Source organism: Trematomus bernacchii, unplaced genomic scaffold (genome assembly GCF_902827165.1).
Source record: "Trematomus bernacchii unplaced genomic scaffold, fTreBer1.1, whole genome shotgun sequence".
Classification (NCBI taxonomy): Eukaryota; Metazoa; Chordata; class Actinopteri; order Perciformes; family Nototheniidae; genus Trematomus; species Trematomus bernacchii.
The window spans coordinates 1,511,176-1,534,113 of record NW_022988007.1 but is presented as its reverse complement, the minus strand read 5'-3'; the positions used below and the strand labels follow the sequence as shown (position 1 = coordinate 1,534,113).

General features: G+C 42.1%; 1 protein-coding gene across 1 annotated transcript in view; it reads left to right on the top strand.

The window, feature by feature from the left end:
- Nucleotides 1–22,039, top strand: part of esama (endothelial cell adhesion molecule a) — a 79,827-nt gene extending 57,788 nt beyond the window's left edge. Inside the window, exons 2-7 of the mRNA XM_034117303.1 lie at nt 12,921–13,075; nt 16,294–16,495; nt 16,594–16,749; nt 18,219–18,341; nt 18,531–18,663; nt 19,547–22,039. Coding sequence (XP_033973194.1) covers nt 12,921–13,075; nt 16,294–16,495; nt 16,594–16,749; nt 18,219–18,341; nt 18,531–18,663; nt 19,547–20,084 — 1,307 coding nt within the window. The 3' untranslated portion in view covers nt 20,085–22,039. The remainder of the gene's footprint in view (nt 1–12,920; nt 13,076–16,293; nt 16,496–16,593; nt 16,750–18,218; nt 18,342–18,530; nt 18,664–19,546) is intronic.
- Nucleotides 22,040–22,938: the final 899 nt, after the last annotated feature.

Below are 22,938 nucleotides of genomic sequence, written 5' to 3'. Positions count from 1 at the left end.
ACTTCTGAGTTTCAAGACGGGTTTCCTGTTTTGCTCACAGACTGAATGTGTCTGTTTCATTCATTAACTGTCACTTCCAAAGACACAGTTGCATTGATATGACAATAAACAACACATGTATCCCAGTCTTTAATAAGACTTTAACAAGTTGGCAATAATAACACAGGCTATTCCTTAAAAAATATATTTGAAATCAAGTTATTCATGGGTATTACAGTGCCCTGTGCCCAGAGAGTTGACACTGAGCAGACACTGTAGATTCAGCTTTATCAGAGACTGAGTTCTCCATCTATAGCTCTGTGATAGCTTGTCATGAGTTCTCTCCTTTGCTCTCTCTCTGTCTCTTGAGACTCATACTTAACAAATATCCCACCACACTTATTTCATAGCTTCCTCTTTAGGTGGTTTTTACTTTTGTTCCTATTATCACAGTTAGTGTACATTTACTGCGGACAAAAAAGGGACATTTTCCATAGTACTGAGGCTGGAGGGGATATCAGAGACCAAAGCTAAATAAGCACTTCCTCTGGGGACTGTGAACTTTGCTGTCACTTCCTCGCCTCTGAGAACTCTTTTGTTTGTTTTGGATGCCCCCACGCCCACACGCTCTCTGTGGAATCATAAGCTCGCTAATTAGGATATGCAACGTCTTCTCAGAGAAGGAAAGACAGGATGTTATCAGAGGATGCCGAGGGCGCCATAGTGCGGTTTGGTGACGTGATAGATGTACAGTTTAGGAAAGTCATGCAGATTGTAGGATGCACATCCAAAACTCTTCAACAGGTTGATGATCAAAAACAACCTAGAGGCAAAAAGTCAGAGGAAAACAAAAGAACTGTGCGCTGTACTGATATCACAGCAGTGTAACAGACCTTCATCAGCCACCGTCAGAATATTGTTTTTTAGAGAGAAAGTTTTATCATAAACTACAATGAGCCAATCACATATTTCTATGTAACAATAACAATTTCAATATTATAATAGGTTGATTTTGAAAAAAAGGAGTGATTTCTGTCATTTCAAATCAGCCTTTTATATATTTTGGATATTAACATTCAGTTAAACTTCATTTGGCTGAGGCTAATGCTATCCTGCAAAGAGTTACATGAGAAGAATGTTACTTCTCATTATGTTTTCTTTAAATATGAAGCCAAAGCAAGCACAGCTTCTTAGCTCAGCATAGTTTAGTTTATAGTTTAGCTAATCTAGAGACTGGAAGCTAGGGTAAAGTGCTAGCTGCAGGAACTGCTCCATCCAAAGCAACAGTCCCTCACTTGCAGTGTGTGTGTGTGTGTGTGTGTGTGTGTGTGTGTGTGTGTGTGTGTGTGTCATATTTAATCTACCACATTTCCTGAGAACATCATTTAAACCAGCCCTTGCTCTGTGTCATTTGACAACTCGTGACTACTTTTGTACCGTTAACGATGTAATGCAGAAAATACACTGGCATGTGTTTCTGTAGGCCTATTGCTGGTAAAAAGCCTCCCAGAGAGAGAAAGTTTCCCCCTCATTCTTCCTTCATTAGTATTTGAGGTTAAATTAGTATGTTAAGTTGTCTGACATCTTATATTAGCATTGCTACACGGCAGAGAGCCTCTCCCTCCCGATCCTATACGTTATCAGACTGTGTGTCAAAACAAGATGAATGCCTCTGACTCCCTTATCTTTGATTCCAAGCTCCATCCTCCTCTCCTTCCTGCCTTTTCAAGGGTGAGCAACACTAGGTTCTCAGTTATGGAGAAACCTGTTTAAAAAGTGACATCTTAAAAGATATGTAACCTCAAAAAGCACTAAGAAAAGGCCTGGAGCTAGTTCTAATAAGAGGAAGCTTTCAGAAGTGAGATGAACTGTGAGAAAAAAGCCAATGAAGATGTTAGAACCATATGGTGACAGCGTCTCTGCTGCTCATTCACTCAGAGGATCAGGCAGGTGGATTAGTTACACACTCTGATAAAAACATCCAAACATCTGCTCCTGCTAGTTCTGAGAGAGAGGAGGCGGGCCCAATGCAGCGTTATGATGGCCGTCGTCCACTCCCTCAGTGCCAGGAAGACTACTTTCATCTTCCACAAACCAAGGTCTTCTTTTCCATCTTTAAAGTGTAGTGCTCCACAGCCTGCAGGCTTGCTTCAAGTCCTCTGCCTCTCTGAGATTTTTCCCGATGAAAGCATTTTGTCAGATTATAGGTTGAGTTAAAATGATCGTTAATGTGATTATCACCGTACCTAATCAGTTTTACCTCAGCCTGGCTTTGTGTCGGCTCAGAGCTCTGCGCTCAACTGGCAGCAGCAGCAATGCATTATGGATCAAGCGTGATCCTGGGACAACACAGCAACTAAACACACATACACGACACTACATTATAGAAACACACTGCATTTATCCACAGTGATACACAGCTTCCCTCTTTACTCATCCCCAGCAGAATATCATCTCACCTGGTGTCACTTAACTGCCTGTCAACCATGCCAGCACATCTCTGTAATGGCATCCACTGACACACACACTCACACACACAATCAGCCACTGGAGACAGCACATCTCTGCCCATCTTTTCTGACCCAGCAGAGTCACGTCAGACCAAAATGATTCCTGTCTTCTGATTAAAGTGGAGACATTATACCCAGATCCCTTTTTTTACATGTCAAACCCCTGTGTGTGTGTGTGTGTGTGTGTGTGTGTGTGTGTGTGTGTGTGTGTGTGTGTGTGTGTGTGTGTGTGTGTGTGTGTGTGTGTGTGTGTGTAATGGGAGTGTGATACAATATACCATGATCCCGCAGTGTCCTCCAGACTGATTTCCAAAGATGTTGGTGAAACGTGTGTGTGTGGGGGGGGGGGGGGGGGGGGGGTTTACATGCTCTATGGTTTGAAACTAAAAGTCATATCCAGCCTCTTCTCACTGTTTTGTCCTTTCTGTGTTCTGCTGCCCAGATTTTGAATAGTTGTAAGAAATGCTGCCTTATCAAAATGACCTTGATGCTGCAGGAGGTCCCACATGGAGGTCACAGGTCACATCAAGGCCAAACCATCAATGAGTTGTTACTCTTGCTTTATTATGTGCTGTGTAGCATCCAATTCATCCGTGGAACATGTAGGCTTGTTTGACCATATAGTCGACAAATATCCCAGCATGCATTTAACATCAACCAGCCGATGGTGCTGGAATTTAGCTTGACTTTCAATTATTGTTCTACAACCAATCTTGTGTTATCACATCGACATGCGATCTTTTTCAGGTTAGAGATGAATTGGCTGGACACTCATTTTGAATATGTAGTAAATGTAGCTACATTGCTCCAAAGCCATGTCCATGTCCTCCATGAGCCATGACTTTGCCACTGATGTCAGCCAAGAGTTTAAACATTCATCATTTGTTTTAAGTAACAGTATGTCTCAGATCAGATTATAATATATATTTTTTTCTAAGATAAGACAAGATAAAACGTTATTGATCCACAGAGGATAATCGAGATGTTATGGCAGCAACAGGAATACGTTTGAAACACAGGAGCACAGGTAAGAGTTCACACAAGGATGCATCTGAAGTAAAAATCGAAGAAATGTATTCATCACAAGGATGCGAGTTTGTGTACTATGAATTGAGTTGAATGAATCCACCTTCAATCTGCGTGTTATTCATTTGACTGATGTAAATAGGCAACAAAAAACCCATACAGGTCATAAAACTGTATTTATTCTTGGAACAGGGGAACTTACATTAATGACGTTTATTTGTCATGGGTTTAGAATTTGTCTGTAAGGTCAGTGAGTCAGGATTCAAATGTGGGAGTACTCAGTGTGTTAAAGGCTGCTAGTGATTCAGTGTGGGCTACTTCCTGTCTGACCCGACTACTGGACTTCACTCTAACACTACCTACCAAGAAAACACACTAATCCTGGACATCACAGCTATCAGCCAGCACAGCTTTTTCCTCCCTGCCATGATCCACACAATGCAGAGGAAGTGTGTGTGTGTGTGTGTGTGTGCATGCGTGCGTGCGTGTGTGTGTGTGTGTGTCAGGGTGTGTGTGCGTGCGTGCATGCGTGCGTGCGGGCGTGTGTGTCAGTGTGCAGAGGAAGTGTGTGTGTGTGTGTGTGTGTGTGTGTGTGTGCATGCGTGTGTGCGTGTGTGTGTGTCAGTGTGCGTGCGTGCGTGCGTGCGTGCGTGCGTGCGTGCGTGCGTGCGTGCGTGCGTGCGTGTGTGTGTGTGTGTGTGTCAGGGTGTGTGTGCTGAGGGCAGTGATGCTGCCTCTAATTTTTTGTACATGATGTGGCTTTTGTTTTGTTTCTGGATTGTCCGGTCCCACGTTGTATCATCGGAATCAGAACAAAGTTACTATTGCGTTAGAGCCATCGCTGGCTAATTTAAATAAGCTGGATTTGAAATGAGGTGCCATTGTTTCTGTCAGCTGATAAGACTGATCTGTTGGATGTGTTCAAAAAGTGCTTCAAGCTCTCTCAATTGACTTTCTCAGTCATTCTCTCTCCAGAAGTTCTCATGGTGTCTGCATCAGATGGACGGCAGCTCCAATGAACCAAAGCCTTTGTTCTTGCTAAAGGCTCAGCTGCTATCAGAAAGCCGTGCATCACTCTGGTGCCTGAACTCTGCCGCATCAGAATATGAGAACAGAGATAGCACAAAGTATTATAGAACTGTCTTTCTCAGCCATTGAGCATGTCTGTCGGCCAGGAACCATGTAAACAGTTTAGTATGATGTGTGATTATGTTAACATAGCCATACATGCATAGTGCATGCTGCTGTTATAAATATAGTTTGTTGTTATACTCTTCTCTTTTGGGGTAGTCATTTGGCCTGCTTACCACCAGTACTAACAGTTGTAGCAGCTATGTCTGTTACACACAGCTAATGGAAGCAAACAAGACTAATGACTCTGTGTCATTAGGATGAATCATCTCAAAGCTTGAATATCTGTACATAATTGGTTGCCAATCCATCTGTTGATTGTATTGCATTGTATTATGAGTGGCACGGTGTATAATATCACACCAGTTAACGAACTCTGGTATAGCCGATTAGACTCAGGACATTTAACAAGAAAATATGTTCGCAAATAAACATATCGCTCAGATCTCTTACTTTGTTGTTTCAGCGCTGTGGCCCAGTTGACAGGGTGTAACAGATGGACCCAAATGCAGCACAAGTTCAAGAAGGCAACTCATGCAACGCTACAATATTATGTGTGTAATGTACACAGACACATTCATGTCAAGGACAGCAGGACCTTCACCCATTGAAGGAAACTGTAAAATAACACCGATATTCATGTTCTAATCATTGTAAAGCATTCATTCAGATAGTAAAGCACAAGACTCATTTGAATGTGTGTGTGAATTGTAGGTATAAGCTATACAGTATACACACTGCTGACCCTCGTGGACTCACAGTCCTTGTTTCCCCAATTAAGCAGATGCCCCCCCCCCCCCCCTCTCTCAGTGTATCCAGCTGATGAGTGGCTGGTCCCGCAGCTCAAGGACAAGATGACACACTCTCCTCTCCTCGAGTGCCAGCGCCGTGTCTCTGCTTTAATTATACTGCAGAGAACGACTATCTCACAGTTATCAGATGAGCTCTGCCTCGCTCTCTGGCCCTCAGCCCCCTGTGAACGAGAAGCTGTGTGTGTGTGTGTGTGTGTGTGTGTGTGTGTGTGTGTGTGTGTGTGTGTGTGTGTGTGTGTGTGTGTGTGTCTGGGTGCTCTTGTGCTTCTATAGTTTGTGAGGACCAAATGTCTTCATGTCAATAGTAAGAGTCAGAAAAACACATTAAAGTGATATTCTCACTTTAATGAGATGACATTTGCATTGTTTGTTTTGTGAGGAGAGTATATTTGTGAGGAAAGAATCAAATAGATGGTACTGAATTATTTTCAAGCAGACATCAAGGGTGAAACTGCATTTAATGATGTCTACCACCATACAGTATAGTAAAGCCCTTTGTGAGGTGTTCTATGCTGTGCTATTACATATTCACACACTGTATGCACATGTTTCCATGTTTGTGGTGAAGGTTGAGAGTAAAAGCGTATTCTGTGTGTGTTATAGCGGTGAATGTGTGATGTTAGGTCTGATTCATTAATTCAGTGCTCAATATAAAATGGTTTTCTGTAATCATGAATGTTTAACTCATGAACAGCATATAAAATAACAACTCTACATTATAAATGATGAGTGCTTGGACAGGTGGGCTGTAAAACAAGCCTAAAGTACAATTGTGAGCTGGACAGTTAAATCAAAGTTTGAACGATGTGCTCTTAACAGGCACGAACACCATGTACATTTTTGTAGTAATAAAGTGGTGCAGGAATGAGTCCTAAACCCTCACATGAGTTAGCATTTTAGCACGTCCAGGCTACATTGTCTGGAAGTCAATACACTGAAAGAACTGCAACACTGATGTTACGGTCCGGCTCGTGGAAAGTGGAAAGTAACATAGAACCAGTTGGAAATTGGTCAATTGGAAGTTGTTTATTGAGGGAGCTCAATACAATTGGCAACAAGCAGCCACAATCAACTTGACTTTAATTAAGTGTTATATTTCAACAAATTTCACATTACCGTATTAGGTAAGTTGAAAGAAATAATATTAAGATGAACCTAATATTTTTTATTTAAATAAATAAAATGTTATTTTATATTATTGCTGTCAACTAACCTAATACTGTACATAGTGAAATCTGGTGACGTAATACATTTCATTAAAGTCAGCGTTTCAGTTCTTCAGTGTAGTACCTCCGTCTCAAACTGTATTTCTGAGACTTAATGGACATTCCCAAGCTTCTGTGACACATCACAGAATGGTTGGTAGGCAAACATGAAACTGCTTTATTCAGACCTTTATCTAAATATTAACCGCGTGGCTTTTATTTGATCCTGCTCCGGAGTGAGCTTCACGCTCCACCCAGCCTCCGGAGAGAGGACTGTCCTCCATGGGGACATGTCTGTGACACTGAACTGCAGATCATCTCCTCCTCTCCTCTCTTCGATCGCTCTTGTTCTCATCCTGTCATCTCTTTGGTCTCCTTTTAATTGCTTTCTTTCTTTCTTTCTCCCAAATCAACAGCATTTAAAATGAAGATGTAGGAAGAAACTTTGCTATATCTTACCTATAACATTCTGCTTTTCCATTTATTCCCCACCCCCTCATTTTTATCAGTTCACTTAAAGTGGCTGATAAAGCTCTGAGAGGAAGCGAGCGACCCACTCCACCCATCTTTTAGCATGAAAGATGGGAGTTGAGGTCGAGCTGATGAAGCGCTGCTTGGCTGCTGCTTTATCTACACCGAGGCCTGTAGGAATAAACAGGCTCACTCTGAAGTGTTTCCTGTAATTAGGTGATTTGCACATACAGACACACCAAACCTTTTCTTTTATCAAGGGAAAGAAGTGGCTCTGTGGTGCGTCTAGTTCTTGGAATGCCATCCAACCCATGTGTACAATAAACACAAATGACTTAGAACGATACAAAAGTTTCATCAGATTTGTTCAGCACTGATGTGTTGCCAAAAATTTGACATTCCTCAACTACTTTATACATATACACACACATTCAACTGCGCTAATCAAAACACTGAAATTCAACATTGTTGGAGTTTAATGGAGCCCTATTCTGCTCGTTGGCGTTTTCCCTCTCCTGTAGTGTGTTCTATAGGTTTGTGTGAAAACCTTTATAGGACTCTAAAAAGGCTAAAGGCTTTGATTGCTACCATAGTGACATCACTATGTAACACTCGCGTCTTTATTTGGCTAGGGCTCAAACACATTGTACGTGATAGGCTAAGGTGCGGGACATGTCTAAGCTGTTGACCAATCACAACAGAGCCGGGCCAGCTAACCAATCAGAGCAGACTGGGCTCTGGTTTCAGACAGAGGGTGAAAAGAGGTGCTGCAGCACAGGCAGTATGAGAAGAATAAAGAGCTTTTTGAACATTAAAGAGTGGAGACATGTCCCAGAGGAACATTAATGAGCATGACAGGGTCCCTTTAAATAATGTGTGGCTGTGCTTTCTGAAGAAACAGCTTGGTTTTACTTCCGTTGATTATATTGTCCCTCGATTACTACTAATGCATTGTGCTCATTTTTAGTGTGTGTGTGTTGTGTGACTTGTTTGTGTGTAATATCCTGTTGTGTTAAATGTTAAAAGAATCTAACCAGCTTTCATAAAGGAGGAAACACACCGACAGTGAAACCAGACACCACATTCTTTCATTATACATTCAGTGTTTTGTTCTTATTGTAACCTCGTTATTACTTCCAACACAATGTCCAATCTAAATGAGCTAATGACAGACCTAGTCAGGATTGATGGTTGTCATAGTAACACAACACTCGTTATGTCTTGGGAGTTTTCAGGAGCTTAGTAGAGCAAACTAGATGTTATAAAATTGTAAGCAGAGAAATTCTAAATATTATATTAGAGTTTTGTTGACTGTTGCCATGACATTAATATGAAACAAGTTAGTAAGCAGTGCTGTAAGCCTGTTATCATGTATCCACCTCCCTATGAACATTAAGTCCTGTGCACACCCTCCACCTATGAAGGCAGGCAGATGAATGAACACCTTGTTAAAGCAGACTTAGTGAAATGCCCTCATTACCTCAGTGAGACCCTGTGACCTCATTACTCCCCTCATTCTCTCCAACCTGAACCAACCGGCTCCCATCAGCCTGCCATCAGTCAGCATGGAATATTTAAAGCCAATCGCCATGAAGCCTGCAGAGTGGATTTCAGAGCTGCCACAGAGATTTATCCTCACTGACCAAATGAAGATAGGAGAGTGAACGTTATGAGTGTGATTCGCCTGGTTCCTTTCTCTATTCATCCCTCCCTCCTCCATCTCTACATAGACCCATTCATCTTTCCTTTGGTGCGGGGCACTCTCATCAGTATCAGGGAGGATTTCTGTCAGGAAATCTTCTTAAAGCAGCACTTGGCGTGGACAAACATGCACCCATCTGATCAGGCTAAAGCATGAAGAGCATCTACTCTAATGAGGAGAGGGAGATTTTGCCCATTTCATAAAAAAGTAAAAGAACGCTGCAAATAAAACTTGCACTTTTTTGTTTATGCATCACTTTTTTTTAAACACTGAGCATGTGTTGTCAAATTGGGAAAGATGTTTCTTCATTTGCATGTGTTTGGGCACTTTTGTGTTTTTAAATTTGCATCGTTTTCTAAAGTGCATGCGCGTTTCTCCTGTTGTTAGTGTTTAGGGCCGTTGCAGCGCGTTGCACCCGAAAGCCACCGTACTTTTCTGCACACTGCAGGCCGCACACTGCAGCCTGTGAACCTCTCATGGCCCTCTCACAGAGACACTTGAAGGACATTTTGGGGGAATATGCTTACTTGCTTTCTTGACATATTCTCTATCTGTCTGTTCTGTTAAATATGAAGCTTTAGCCAGGAGGCGGCTTAGCACAAAGAAAGAGAGCAGGTCAAGTTATAGTCCGCCCCATAACCCCTATAAAACCACAACTGATTAATCTAACAAGATATAAGATGTCAGAGAGCTTTTGGGGGGCTGGGGGTGGGTTTTATTACTCCCCCTGCTTCCCCTCTAAGCTAAGCTCGTGGCTGCTGGCTGTAGCCTCATATCTTTTTTTGTTGTACATTTTTATTTATCGGGTTATCTCATTAAGCAGATGCACTTTGTTCAGAGTATAAAATCATATGTTTACGTGCAGTATAAGCAAATCACAGCAACGAAACAAGACAAAAACTCTAATACGCTTACATATACTTTCTTGTACATATACATTATTTACAGTGGCGTGCGGTGAGGTTCATGGCTGGTGAGGCACTGACTCTTTCAGAGTCAGATTTACAAATATTATAGCCTATTTTGACCTTAATCGAAATATTCTGTTATTTTCAAAAGCTTTTTTAGTCTGATGCTATGATTAATTTTAAACAGACCGATCAACAAAAGGATACCCAAAATCTAAATATTGGATTGTTCTTTCTAAGTAAGATCCCATTTTCATTACAGTTGTGGTCTTACCTTGACTTGAAGATGAAGTCCATGCTATCCTTCTGGACAACAATCTCTATTACTGTTTTGTAAAAGTCCTCCTTATCTTCCTGTAGTTTCAAAAGTCGAGTTTGTTGTTTGCGGTAGAATAACAGTAGCAACAAGAACCTGTGGGCTCACGTGCGCCCCCTTCAGTGCGGCAGAGGTTATGGCTGCCTCCCCTGGTGATTTTTTCATTGCCGTTGTATATGTGTAGCGAGCCTAAATATGATATATACGTGAAATAAGTTATTTAGAGACTATGGATGGCGAGGATAAATGTAATAAAGGGATATACAAACATTACATTGGTGACCTACAGTGAGATGGGAACAGGCATGCGCTTAGGGCCCGCTTTCCAGCCAGTTTCTGTGGGGTGACGCATTCTGAGGTGAGGCAGAGCTCATCTGTGCCTCCCCTCAGAATGCGTCACCCCACAGTAAATGGCTTGAGCGCGCTCACAAAATAAGTGGCCGCGCTAAATTAGTGCCCGCGCTCCAGCAAGTTACTGTGGGCTTACGAGAGGCAGTGCTCGTGCCTGCCTCACTTCTCATCGCTCCCGTAGCGGAGCTCGGCCAATTTGCTGATTTTGACTATAAAATGCGATTGGAATCATACAGAAATCACATTTACAACACAGATCAGTGGAGACATTTTATTATTATTACTATTTAGTTTTTCTTTAATTGTTTTTCCGTTACATTGGAGTATGACAGGTGAGGCTCTGCCTCCCCTGCCTCCACTGACTGCACGTCGCTGATTATTTACATGAGCAGCCTTATATTTAGCAGCTCAGCATAACTGAAAACAATCAGCATACACTGGAGAAAAAGTCAACATGCCTGGTGCTTTAGCCCCAATACTAATAATAAGATTAACATTTGGTTCTTTTGTTTTAGTTTTTGCAATATTCTATCAATTTTCTCCATCAGCTATGTGTTTGTTTTTTTAGATGTTGCATGTTATCCTTTCCATAGTGCACACTTGGCTCACATGTAGTCCCAGAGTTTAGTATAAGATGGCTCCTCAGACGTACAGCCGGCTTACTGCATCATCACAGAGCCGCTCCACACTGACTCACTGCCTTTATGTTTAAGCCTCTTTGTGTCATCTCTACACGTCCACTGATCCAACTCTCCATCCATCAGCCAACACCTAGACAAGAGGTCTGCGTCTCACTGCAGAGCTTCTTAGGGTCTGAAGAGTGATTGACACCATGAATCTCCTCTCTGTCTCCTGTCCTTCTTTCTCCTCCTTTCCCCCGCTGTTTTTCATCTCCATGCTCACCTCTATCTATGTCTTAATGACTTCATTACTATGACTCATTCCCAGAGGAGAATAGCCTACACATCCTGTCTCTCTCATCACCGTCAGCTCCATCAGTTTCCACGGTGACATAGAAACTGATACCTACACCTACAGATCTCTTACCTGTTATTTGGCTCTAATTTCAGCTGTGCCATTAAAGCTTCAATTAGAAATAATATTCATTTAAATTAATTGAGTCTCACAGATGTATATTTTCAACCTGCATGGGGAAAAAGGGACAACTGTGCCCCCCAAACAATGCATTGTTAGGAATGTTTCTATCTCCTGTTGTAGTGCAGTGGAGGGATACTACAGTCTGCATGGTTGGCATGTGGCTACTTTAAAATCACTATTTTTGGAGTGCAGTGAAGTTGATGATGAGTTTGTGCTGTGGATGGCATTAGCTAGATTATATTATTTTTGCAGTGAGATTCACAAATATCATGTCTATCACACTCGTTAACACATGCACACACAACAGTTGCATCAATGTATGCTTTTTCTTATGTGCACACACCTGCCACATATCTACATTGTGTGCTTTTTGATGAACACACACACACACACACACACTTTTAGATGGCACAAAATCGATTCACGTATATATTTAATCAATTGCCGTAGGTGTGCGTGTGAGTGTGTGTGTGTGTGCGTGTGTGTGTGTGTGTGTGTGTGTGTGTGTGTGTGTGTGTGTGTGTGTGTGTGTGTGTGTGTGTGTGTGTGTGTGTGTGTGTGTGTGTGTGTGTGTGTGTGTGTGTGTGTGTGAATGAACACAGTCTTGCTGACTGGGGACACATTAAACACTTGGTGGGTCTGGGTCTCTGCTGCCCCCCTCTGGTCATACAGACACACTACATATTCCTGTGACTGGAACCTGAAGCTCATTTCAGGCTGCTGGACAAACTGTACCTGTCTGCTCACTTCAGTGACAGCCTCAGCTGGATCCACAATCTGCTTCTTTGGAATTCATTGAGCTCTCTTCGACATTTATCTCGATCAGAAGTGTTGTGACAGTCGCTCCATTTTAGAATGAAATAAATCAAAGATTAATAAAAAAAAAGGAGTGCTATTTTCCCAGATAAACTGTTTTCTTTCTTTTTTTTTGCTCTCATGTTGACGTCACATATCTACATCATATGAAGTCCCGTATAATTCCGTTAGCTCAAATCTTTTTTAGATGAAAATTGGGAAGCTCTGATCCTGACAGTGACCTCTTGTGGAGTATTTCTCATCACAAACATCATTGTAATAGACATGTATTGAAGATTGGACCTGCATGGATACACTCTTAACTTTGGTTGGTAGGAACAGCATTTGTTGTGATTTTTAGGATGACGCTCAGACTATGATTATACTTTCCTTCTTGAGATATGACGGTCTCATTGTGAACTCTGACAATGAGCTTTATCCTCTGCATGTTTTAATTTATTTAGGATGTTCTGGCTTTCAATGCTGGACTCTCAATGCTTGGTAAACAATTGTCTTTAAACATCGAAGCTGTTTTTACCGCACGTCAGATCTCCTCACCACAGTCCATTATTATAGGATATATGATCAGATCCTAACTTCCCTCTCTCCCCCCCAGGTGTGTGGGCCATGATCCAGATGCCCCAGTCCAGTATGGAGGTGATCCAGGGTCAGATGGTGGTTCTGAGGGCCGTGTACAGCAGGGTGCCCGGCAGTGACCTGAGCCTCAACACCATCATCTGGAACTTCCAGACACCTGAAATCACCCAGCTGGTAAGGAGGGACACCCTACATTACATCATGGAAAACACTTAAGAGATATTTGTATATCTTATCTTAAAAAAATCCCAATTTAGGGTCAGTCAAGTACATCTTATCTTTTTATATCTTGCTCCATATGAAATATGCTACAGTACACAGGCTTGGGGAGTATTGGATTACATGTAACAGGATAATGTAATCAGGATAAAAAAAAGGTAACTGTATTCCCTTACAGTTACATAAAAAAGAGGTAATCAGATTACTGCTACATTTCAAATAATTGGGAATTAGTTTGTAGGTTTTACAGTGTTAGTAAAACCTAAAAAGAGCATATAGTGTTTGTTGTAAAGGATCAGATGTTCTCTCTTCTCTGTAAGCTGTACTGTTCTGTAGGATAATACTTTACGTGTGAATCTATACGATACTGCCTGAATCTGCTTTATGGTTTTCACTTTCTTTGCTTCATTTGTTCTGCTTTTAATTCAGCAGGTGAACTTATATGTTCATTAAATAGTGTGTGTGAGCTTAACTGTGTGTGTTAAACTAAAATGGAGCATTTCCTGTCAGCTCAGATTTTATTTCTGCTTTTTCAAACTGTAGTATGTGCTCATGTGTTTCAGTGTTAGTGTATAGGCTGCTGCCTGAATTAATGAAAGGCAGCTTTTCTTATAATATCTGAGCAGAGGACACGCTTTGATACTAAATATCGTGGTTTCTTCTTTGAAAGGTCATATTGTTCTGTTGTGTCTTTACTTTTATATTTAGATATTTAGATTTGGTTAGTGATTACATTTCTTATTAGGTAACTAGTTTTTGTGATGGGTTACATTTGTAAAGAAACCCCCCTAACCCTGACAGTACTGCAGTATGTGCAGCCTAGCAGGGGAGTCTCTCGCTCTGAGGTGGAAATATCTGTGATGACAGTTATGAAGGATGTTTGCATGTTCCCATGTTTTTAATCTGACAAAGCTCTTCCTTCGTAAACCTTTAGAAACTAATCCAGGACAATAACTACCTGAAGGCGATATACTGTTTGTTCATACTGTACAAACATTATTATTTCTTTACTGCTTTAATGCACTTCTCTGTAGATTATATTATTATCATATTATATTATTGATGAAATCATTGTTATGGTGGAACAGGGAATTAAGCAGGGCACAGCCCTACACGGCCTTACACGGCCCTACACGGCCCTTCATAGGGTTGCGTAACAAGCGCAACCCTATGAAGGGCCGTGTAGGCCAAAATTCAAACTCACCTCGCACACACACTACTGAAACATCTGGCCTTGCACACACACAACTGAAATACTCTCACATTCACTACTGAACACCTCGCACACACACTACTGAAAATTAAACCTCACACATGCAACTATAAATGAACCTCACGCACACTATTTAAATCCTCTCATATTCACTACTGAACACCTCACAGCTCACACACACACAACTGGAAATTAACCTCACACACACACTATTGAAATACTCTCACATTCACTAGTGAACACCTCGCAAACACAACTGAAAATTAAACCTCACACATGCAACTATAAATTAACCTCACACATACTACTGAAATACTCTGACATTCACTACTGAACACCTCACACACACACTCCTGAAAAACATTTGACTGAAAGGTTCTCAGTAGGGAATGTGCATGTGTTTCACCTGTGTGTGTGAGGGGGATTCTTGCTGTAACGGAAGTCATTGTAATGAAACGGAAGTACCAAACTGCTAGTGGTCTCTCTGCTAGCTCCGTTAGACCGTTCTTATTATACATCCATGCGTTAGACCCGTTAGCTTAATGGCTCCAGGCTGCTACAGGGGCTCAGCTGATACAGAGAACACAACTTGAACTCGGACGTGTTTGTTGTGTTGATGCCTGGTGGAGTATTCTTCATTGAAATATCGCACTTATCTTATGGCTGTGTGTGCGAGGTGTTCAGTAGTGAATGTGAGAGTATTTCAGTAGTGCGTGTGCAAGGCCAAAATGTTTTCAGTAGTGTGTGTGCGAGGTTAGTTTGAATTTTGGCCTACACGGCCCCTCATACAACCCCCCCCCCCCAAACCTGCATTGTGTTTTTACTCATTACCTAGAGACCTGGCCGGGGCTTAGTTTACAGATCGGCCCAGGTCAGATTACTGGGCTGTACAGATGGACGACCCAAAAGAGGATCAAATCCAAAAGGAATCATGGGAAAAGAGAACTCCCAGAGCTGGAAAAGTCACAGTTGATAAAGTGAAGCTTTGTTTCATGCGACTGCCATCCAGTACCTCAGATATACTCTCATTTGTAGCCAGTATGATGAATGAGAAGGACAAACTCAAAGCCAAATCTCTATAGAGAGTGTGTGTGTGTGTGTGTGTGTGTGTGTGTGTGTGTGTGTGTGTGTGTGTGTGTGTGTGTGTGTGTGTGTGTGTGTGTGTGTGTGTGTGTGTGTGTGTGTGTGTGTGTGTGTGTGTGTGTGTGTGTGTGTGTGTGTGTGTGTGTGTGTGATGCACAGCCCTCCCCATGGTGTGTGAGGTCATCTCTGCTGACTAACTATTAAGCTAGTTTAACACTGAACAACTTGTTCTCTTTTTGTTTTATTAAACAATGTTTGTATGTGTATGTTTGGGAGGTGTGTGGCGCAGTGGATAGAGCCGGGTTCAAACCCCACTGCAGTCAGCATGTCGTTGTCCCTGGGCAAGACACTTCACCCCAAATTGCTCCTGTGGGGATTGTCCACAGTATTGAGTATGTAAGTCGCTTTGGATAAAAGCGTCTAACAAGTAACATGTACTGTAATAATGTAATGTATTCTCCAGGATCTTGTCGTCCAGTAATAGGGTCCTGTAGGGGTCATATGTCTTACATGTTACAGTATTGACATGCACACACTGACTCCTATAGAGCGCTGTTGGCATCAGGTTGTTAAATCCATATGCAATCACACTCTGACTGCCTCCACCTGTGATCCATATGCCTGAAGCCCAAGCCACTGAGCCACTGTGTGTGGTACAGAATAAAGTACTGCATCACCCAGTGCAGCGGGGGGGCTTATTGAAGTGTATTTATGTGTGAAGATGGTAGGCTTTGAGCATAGACTGTATATATACATAGGAGTTCAACCTATCCCGTTTTCCTCCCATGGGACAAACTGAAAGTTCCCCTGATGGCTGGAGCCTCTTTCATTTCTTGTTATTTTCCATCTGACCCTGGTTCTCTGTTCTCGTGTCCAGATCATCTCCTACACCAAAGGCTCCATCAGCGTGGGCAGCCCCCAGTTTAAGGGCCGCGTTGGGTTCAGCTCCAGCATGCCCTCAGAAAACCTGTCTCTGTACATCAACGACACGCAGGAGTCTGACTCAGGACGCTACGTCTGCCAGGTCATCATCCCCAGCGACCCCGGCAGCACCGCCCAGCTCACTCTGGACGTGAAGGGTAGGACAAATCCTTAATATAAATATACTTCTTACACTGAAAACTGGACCTATGTTGTGAAATGTAAGAAAGTAATCACTGTGTGATCCTGTTCTCAGTGCCCCCGGCGGTCCCTAAGTGCTCTGTGTCGGGGAAGCCGGTGCTGAAGGGGAACGTGACCCTGAGCTGCTCCTCCAGCTCCGGGAAGCCTCTCCCTCTGTACCGCTGGAAGAAGACCAGCCCCACCTCCCAGGTCTTCTTCTCCCCCATGCTCAGTAAGTGTCAAACTAACTTATTATTGAGATTTATGAACCTGCTCCTGTCGCTGCAGCTGAGCAAGGGTAGACTTCAGACATGATTTTAATTCTGGAAATGTTAGTGTTTTGTGTTTTTCTCGCTTTGCAATCAAGGAGTAAGTTTGGACTTTAAAGAGTGTGTGTAAAATGTTCATGTGATTAAAATAATGAATACATTCATGTGGATCAAAACAGGTTTTGTTTTGATCCACTTGTTGTTTAATATATATAATATTAAAATGAGTTGGATAAAACTACCTAATAATAAATTAGATACTTAGAAAGGATATGTTTGCAGTTCAGGGGGGGGTGTGAACAGGTGGAGTAATGGGAAGGGGCCTACACTGCTGATTGGGCTCCTTTAAACCACATGACTCTCAGCTTTCACACACAATGTATGCAATGTAGGAGACTGTCAGGTCCCCACAGTGCGGTGACCTGTTCAATTATAGGCCAAAATAACACATTTAAACTGCATGTAAACAAACACTTAACTTATACCTGACTATCCATAGAACGCATTTGAACTCAGATCTCTTGAGGTGAAAGGTCAAGGGACCCCACCTCCTCTCAGGTTCAGCGCTTTTCTCATGGAGGCCATATTCTATGACGTGCGCTCTGTTTTAATTGGAAACAATTGAAAGAAGAAGCCGGTGCTCAGAAAGTGGCGCTGTGTGGACACACAACATGCTTTACCTGAGCCTACAACAGCTGACAGTACCATTCCATTTTGAAGAGTTTAAGGAAAGTTAGGAACACCTTTTGTCTTGTCTGTGGTTAGTTTGGATGACAAAGTAACCAACACTTAGAATTCAAGATGAACTTCCATCTAAATGGTTGTGAATAATACAGCAAAGCATCTTCATATTGTTCTAATGTGTCAAAGCCATGCAGTGTGATTCTGTTCTGTCTGGTGTGTGCATGTGGGTGTATGTGCATGTCTTAATACACATGGAGTGATGTGTATGCAACCTGACTGTAGTCCTCCGTCTTCTCTGCTTGGAGTGGCCAAAATCCAACAGTTAGTCTTATAGCTCCATATTTCAAAGGTTCTTTTTCTTGGGCACATGTAGAACTTGGGAAGCAGTGTCAGACGCGCAGTCAAAGTGTCAGACGCGTAGTAAAACATCCACTGGACGTTTTGGTTGCTCTTGAACGTTTTATTTCCAGAAAAAAAAATAAAAAATACGAAAACAATATCCCCTTTTTTAACGTAAACTTAAACAGCAGATCCTAATCATCTGTCTTTACTCAAACAAAGGCTGTGTGTCAATGACGGTATTGCTGCTGCCCTCCCGTCACACACTGCAACTCCAATGTAAGGTTTTAGCCCCCCCCTCACCTGAGCAAAGCGCACCTCCCACTGAAACAGAAAAATGTATTGATAAAGGTTCCAAATAAATCAAAACCAAATCAACTGAAATGCGGCTGCTCCACTGCTGTTTCAGACGAGAAGACCGGCACTCTGAAGCTGAGCAACCTGAACAGCAACATGTCAGGGAAGTACGAGTGCAGCGCCAGCAACTCCGCCGGCTCCGAGAGCTGCTCCATCAACCTGGACATCGTCACCTGTACGTAGCACCCAGCACCTGATGACATTTCAAAATATGAGTTCTTTAGCTAATGTTCGTTTACTTGTAATGTGACCATTTTGATTTGACACACTCCCTTGAGTTTAACAAAGAGAACGTTCACTAAAACAATATGAATGCTATGTAGACATAATGTAATTACTGTGTTTCCCATAATTCTTCCTGTAGCCACTAATGTGGGGATGATTGTTGGCGCCACAGTGGGCTCAGTGGTCGGCTTCATCTTGCTCCTCCTCATCTGCCTGTTTTTCCTGGTGAAGAGGCGGAGAGACAACGAGGACGACATGGCTAACGAGATCAAGTGAGTTGGTGTGGCGAGCCTTTATCAGTGTCCATGTATACATCTACAGGAGGAGTAATGTAAGGGGCACATGTGTACACTCTGTGGCTGTGGTCAAATCCTGTCCTCTGTCTTTCACTAATCACTAACCCTTAACATCAGTGAAAGATGTCATGGGGTCAAGGAAAGATGTGAAGGAGAAGTCTTCAGGACATTATCAGAATCAGAATTCCTTTATTTGTCCCGCAACGGGGACGTTTACAACAGCAAGAGCACAGTGCCGAGTCAAGAGTCAAAAGAGTAGACTTACATATTAAATGAAAAGATATGCACACGTTACTAATAATAAATAAACACATTAAGTCAAATCAAATAACAGATAAGGACACCATGGTAAAAAAAATGAAAAAAATACCAAACTTAAGAAACACCAACAAACTCAGTCCATATTTTGAATTCTGACTTCATTTGATGATTTTATAACAGTAATAAGGGTAACGTTCATCGTTTGCCTTTCGGTTTAACATTGTTAAAAGTTCAAAACAAATAAGAACTTTAGCAAGCTTTGGAAGAAGATATAAAGCGTTAATAAGCTCTGTAAATTACATGATCTATGTTTGTTGATCACTATCGGTTGTTCTATGATCGGCCTATTTGGTTTGCCACTTTATATGTTGGCGCTGCAAGGAATTGTGGGACAGCATTATGTGTAGTGCTGAGCTAAGTGAGACAATGAAGAAGCATTGAATTCCTCTCCTATCATGTAGAGAAACAGCTCTTATCATGGCTGACACCAAGTGACTTCTGGGTAATGTTACTCAGTTAGGAACCCTTCTGAGACTAAAACACTATTTGACAGTAATCTGAAACAGGAAGTTGACGTTGTGTCCTGTCCCCCCCGCAGGGAGGACGCTCAGGCTCCTAAGCGTGTGTCCTGGGCTAAGAGTGGCATGGGTTCAGATATCATCTCTAAGAACGGGACCCTGTCCTCCATCGGCTCCAGCCCCCACCACCAAGAGCCCCCCCACCACCACAACAACCACCACCACCTGCAGCAATACCCGCAGCGCCCCCCCTCAGACACCGCCTCCATCATCACGGCCACGGGCAGCATGGCCGGGTACCGCCCCTCCCGCCACCACGGCGCCTCCACCCCCACCCCCACCCACTACAGCTACAACAACAACAGCACCCTGCCGCGGGGGGGGGCCCTCCCCTCGGAGGCCAGCACCAACGGCAGCTCCCTCCCCAGGCCAGAGCGCTACGGCCAGCTGCCCCAGGCCCAAGTGCTCCCGCAGACCTACAGCCAGCCTCAGCACCTCCAGGCTGCCCCCGGCCCCCCACCGCTGCCCACCTCCACGGTCACTGCCTCCAACATCGCCCGCATGGGAGGGGTGCCCATCATGGTGCCTGCACAGAACCAGGCCGGATCTCTGGTGTAAACCTGCAGCGCTGACACAAACTGTCCTGCCCCCCCCCCACACACTGTGGAGAGGGTCAGCTGCAGATATGTTGAAGGGGAACTCTACACCTAGCGTTAGCAGGAACACAGGATGGAGAGCTCCACTCCACTTCCTGCTTGACTGTCAGACACAAACTGTTTTGCTTATACGTTAGTCTTTTATATTCTTTCTGCACCGTATACATTTCAAACTGTATACTGTAGAAATGATTTTCATACATTTGTCAAGTATCCACTTTTCTGCTTTATATCATATCTAACATTTCATTTGTTTCTTTGTTTCATATTTTTCAAACGCTGTATTGTACTTTTTCTCCTGCCACACAAGAATGAAGCACATAATAACCGGATAATGACCAAGGGGGTGGGGGGGGTGGGTCTCACAGATGAATATAAAATAATGAAGAAGAGGGCTAAGCTGTGTCCATTATCTTTATATGAACAAAACCTAAATAGAAAATAGATGTTAGCACAATATATCAGACAGAGGAGTGAATGTCCGAGTCAGAGAGGGGTCAGGAGGGGTCAGGAGGGGTCAGGAGGGGTCAGGGAGGGGCTGGGTGTACAATATGAAGATGTGTATGAATGAGTGTGTTGCTGCAGCAGAAGGACGTTATACATGATACAAGTTTGGCATTGCAAAATATTGTAATCCTTTTTTTGGCTTTACTTCTGTCGGTGGTTCAGATTATAAAATGCTTTCAGACTGAATTCTTTAAACACAGATTAGCAAAAGCCTCTTAGAATATTGAGCAGTATTTAGAAATGCAGTTTGGTGACTTTGCTGAAACACAAGTCCAAACTTTGAATAATTTAAAGTTGCCTGCTAAATTTAAATTGTAAATATGATATTTATTTTCTTACAGCATAGCATAGTGTTGGCCTGTATAGGAAATATAACACAGGTCCCATGTCTGCCTGCAACACTGGATACCGAACCAAAGATAAGATGGAACGCTTCGTTATTACATGTTTGTTTTTTTCTCTCTTTTCTTTCTAATTCAGGTCAGTCGGAAAAAAACAGATTTTTTTCCAAGTTACAGTAACAGGAAGCTGACACAAGTCTTTCCAAATCAAGATCACTATTGTCCACGTGTTGTTCCGGAAGGTGCCTAGATAGTGCTCTGATACTGTTTCCTTTCATGAGAAACACCTCCTTTAAGTTTGGGGCTTCAAAGCAACTTCCAGAATATGATAAATACATGTGGTCTTAATACTGCTACAGCTAGTTTCCATCTGTAGGCACTGTGCTCAGTGAGTGATCATTAAGATGATGAACTTATTATGAATGTTAGCTTTTAAATGTATAATATCTTTATACAGAGTCAGTATAAATCAAAATGGCTAAAGTCTTAATAATAAATAATGCGAAAAATCAATGCATCTATAAAACATAAGACTTAAAAAAGTGTTAATCATGTTTTCTTTTCTCCACCTTGAAGTCACAAAAATGCCTATTGCGATATAATTTGAATTATTTAAAGAAAGGAAAAACAGATATATGTATAATGATAGTGATCATTGTGCTGTGTCGTCATTACACTGGAGCATGTGTGAGCAGAGGATGTACGTGATGACGGCTCAGTGAGCTGCCAGGAAGCTTCGGAAGTTATTGTTTTTTTTTATTGTTTTTACTACATTAAAGCCAAATGACAAGAGTTCATGTGGGAAGTGGTAAGGAAATCATTGATAGAGCTACATTGTTGTGAATGGCAGTGTACATTATGAACATACAAATGTATTCAAACAAGCCTTTATTTTTATACAGTGATGTATAAGAGCACAGAGCTCGCTGTCAGTGAGTTCCACCATGATGGATTGTTCTGGAGGCCAGACGCTCCTCGTCCATGTACAGTGTGCACTTGTATACTCCATATTTATGTTTATGGAAAAGCTTTGTAAAACATTTTCAATTAAAAGAGAAATGATCACTTGTGTGTGTGTATGAGTGTATTGAAGCCATACGAGAGCATCACATTCATCTTCTCAGCAGAAACAGTCACATTTCATAACCGCTGTCTGCATCTGCCCTCTACTGGCCATAGTAAGCCAGTACAGGGTAAACACATATTTCCTCTTCCACCTTTCAGAAATGTGTATATCTATGACATGTATTTCCTAATATACATTATAATGGATCTAGAAGTAAAAAAATAAGCCTTTAGGAGCATTTAAATGGACTTGATATCTTTCACAATCCCGGAGGTCATCCTGAGATATAATGTGGGACTTCTTTTGCAATACAGTGCAATAATCACTTTGTTATAAATGTCCCAACATTTTTAGCCATAGCTTTGTACATATTTTCTTTAACTAATCTTTTCTTTTCTATATTTGATAAGTGAGCTTATTATTTATGATGGCATGCCTTTTATCCCCTGTTATCCCACTGTTTGCTGTAACACTGTATTTCCCCGCTGCTAATAAAGGAACTCTGATTCTGCCACCAGGGGCTAGCACAGTCCCTCTATCAGGGACACAAGAAGCCAAAAGAAAGACCCTTATGCTAAAGTACACATACATTTCAATCTCAACCCTTTCTCTGCATATTGTTGTCTTAAGACACACATTGTAACATTTTAAGTCTTGTTTCAGGGGTCAGATAAAGCAGAGCCACAAGTAACAACATGCCAGAGAAGGTTAAACAAATGTGAAATGTAACAACTTTAAATCAAGATTAAAATAGACAAGCATTTAAGAAGCATCATTGATGGTTTAAATATATCTATATATTTGTATTAAACACTCCAACACTATGATTTTTGTTTTGCTTCTTCAATTGGTTACTTATAAGAGATGTTTTATGATGCTAACCCTGACCTGATGGAGTTGTG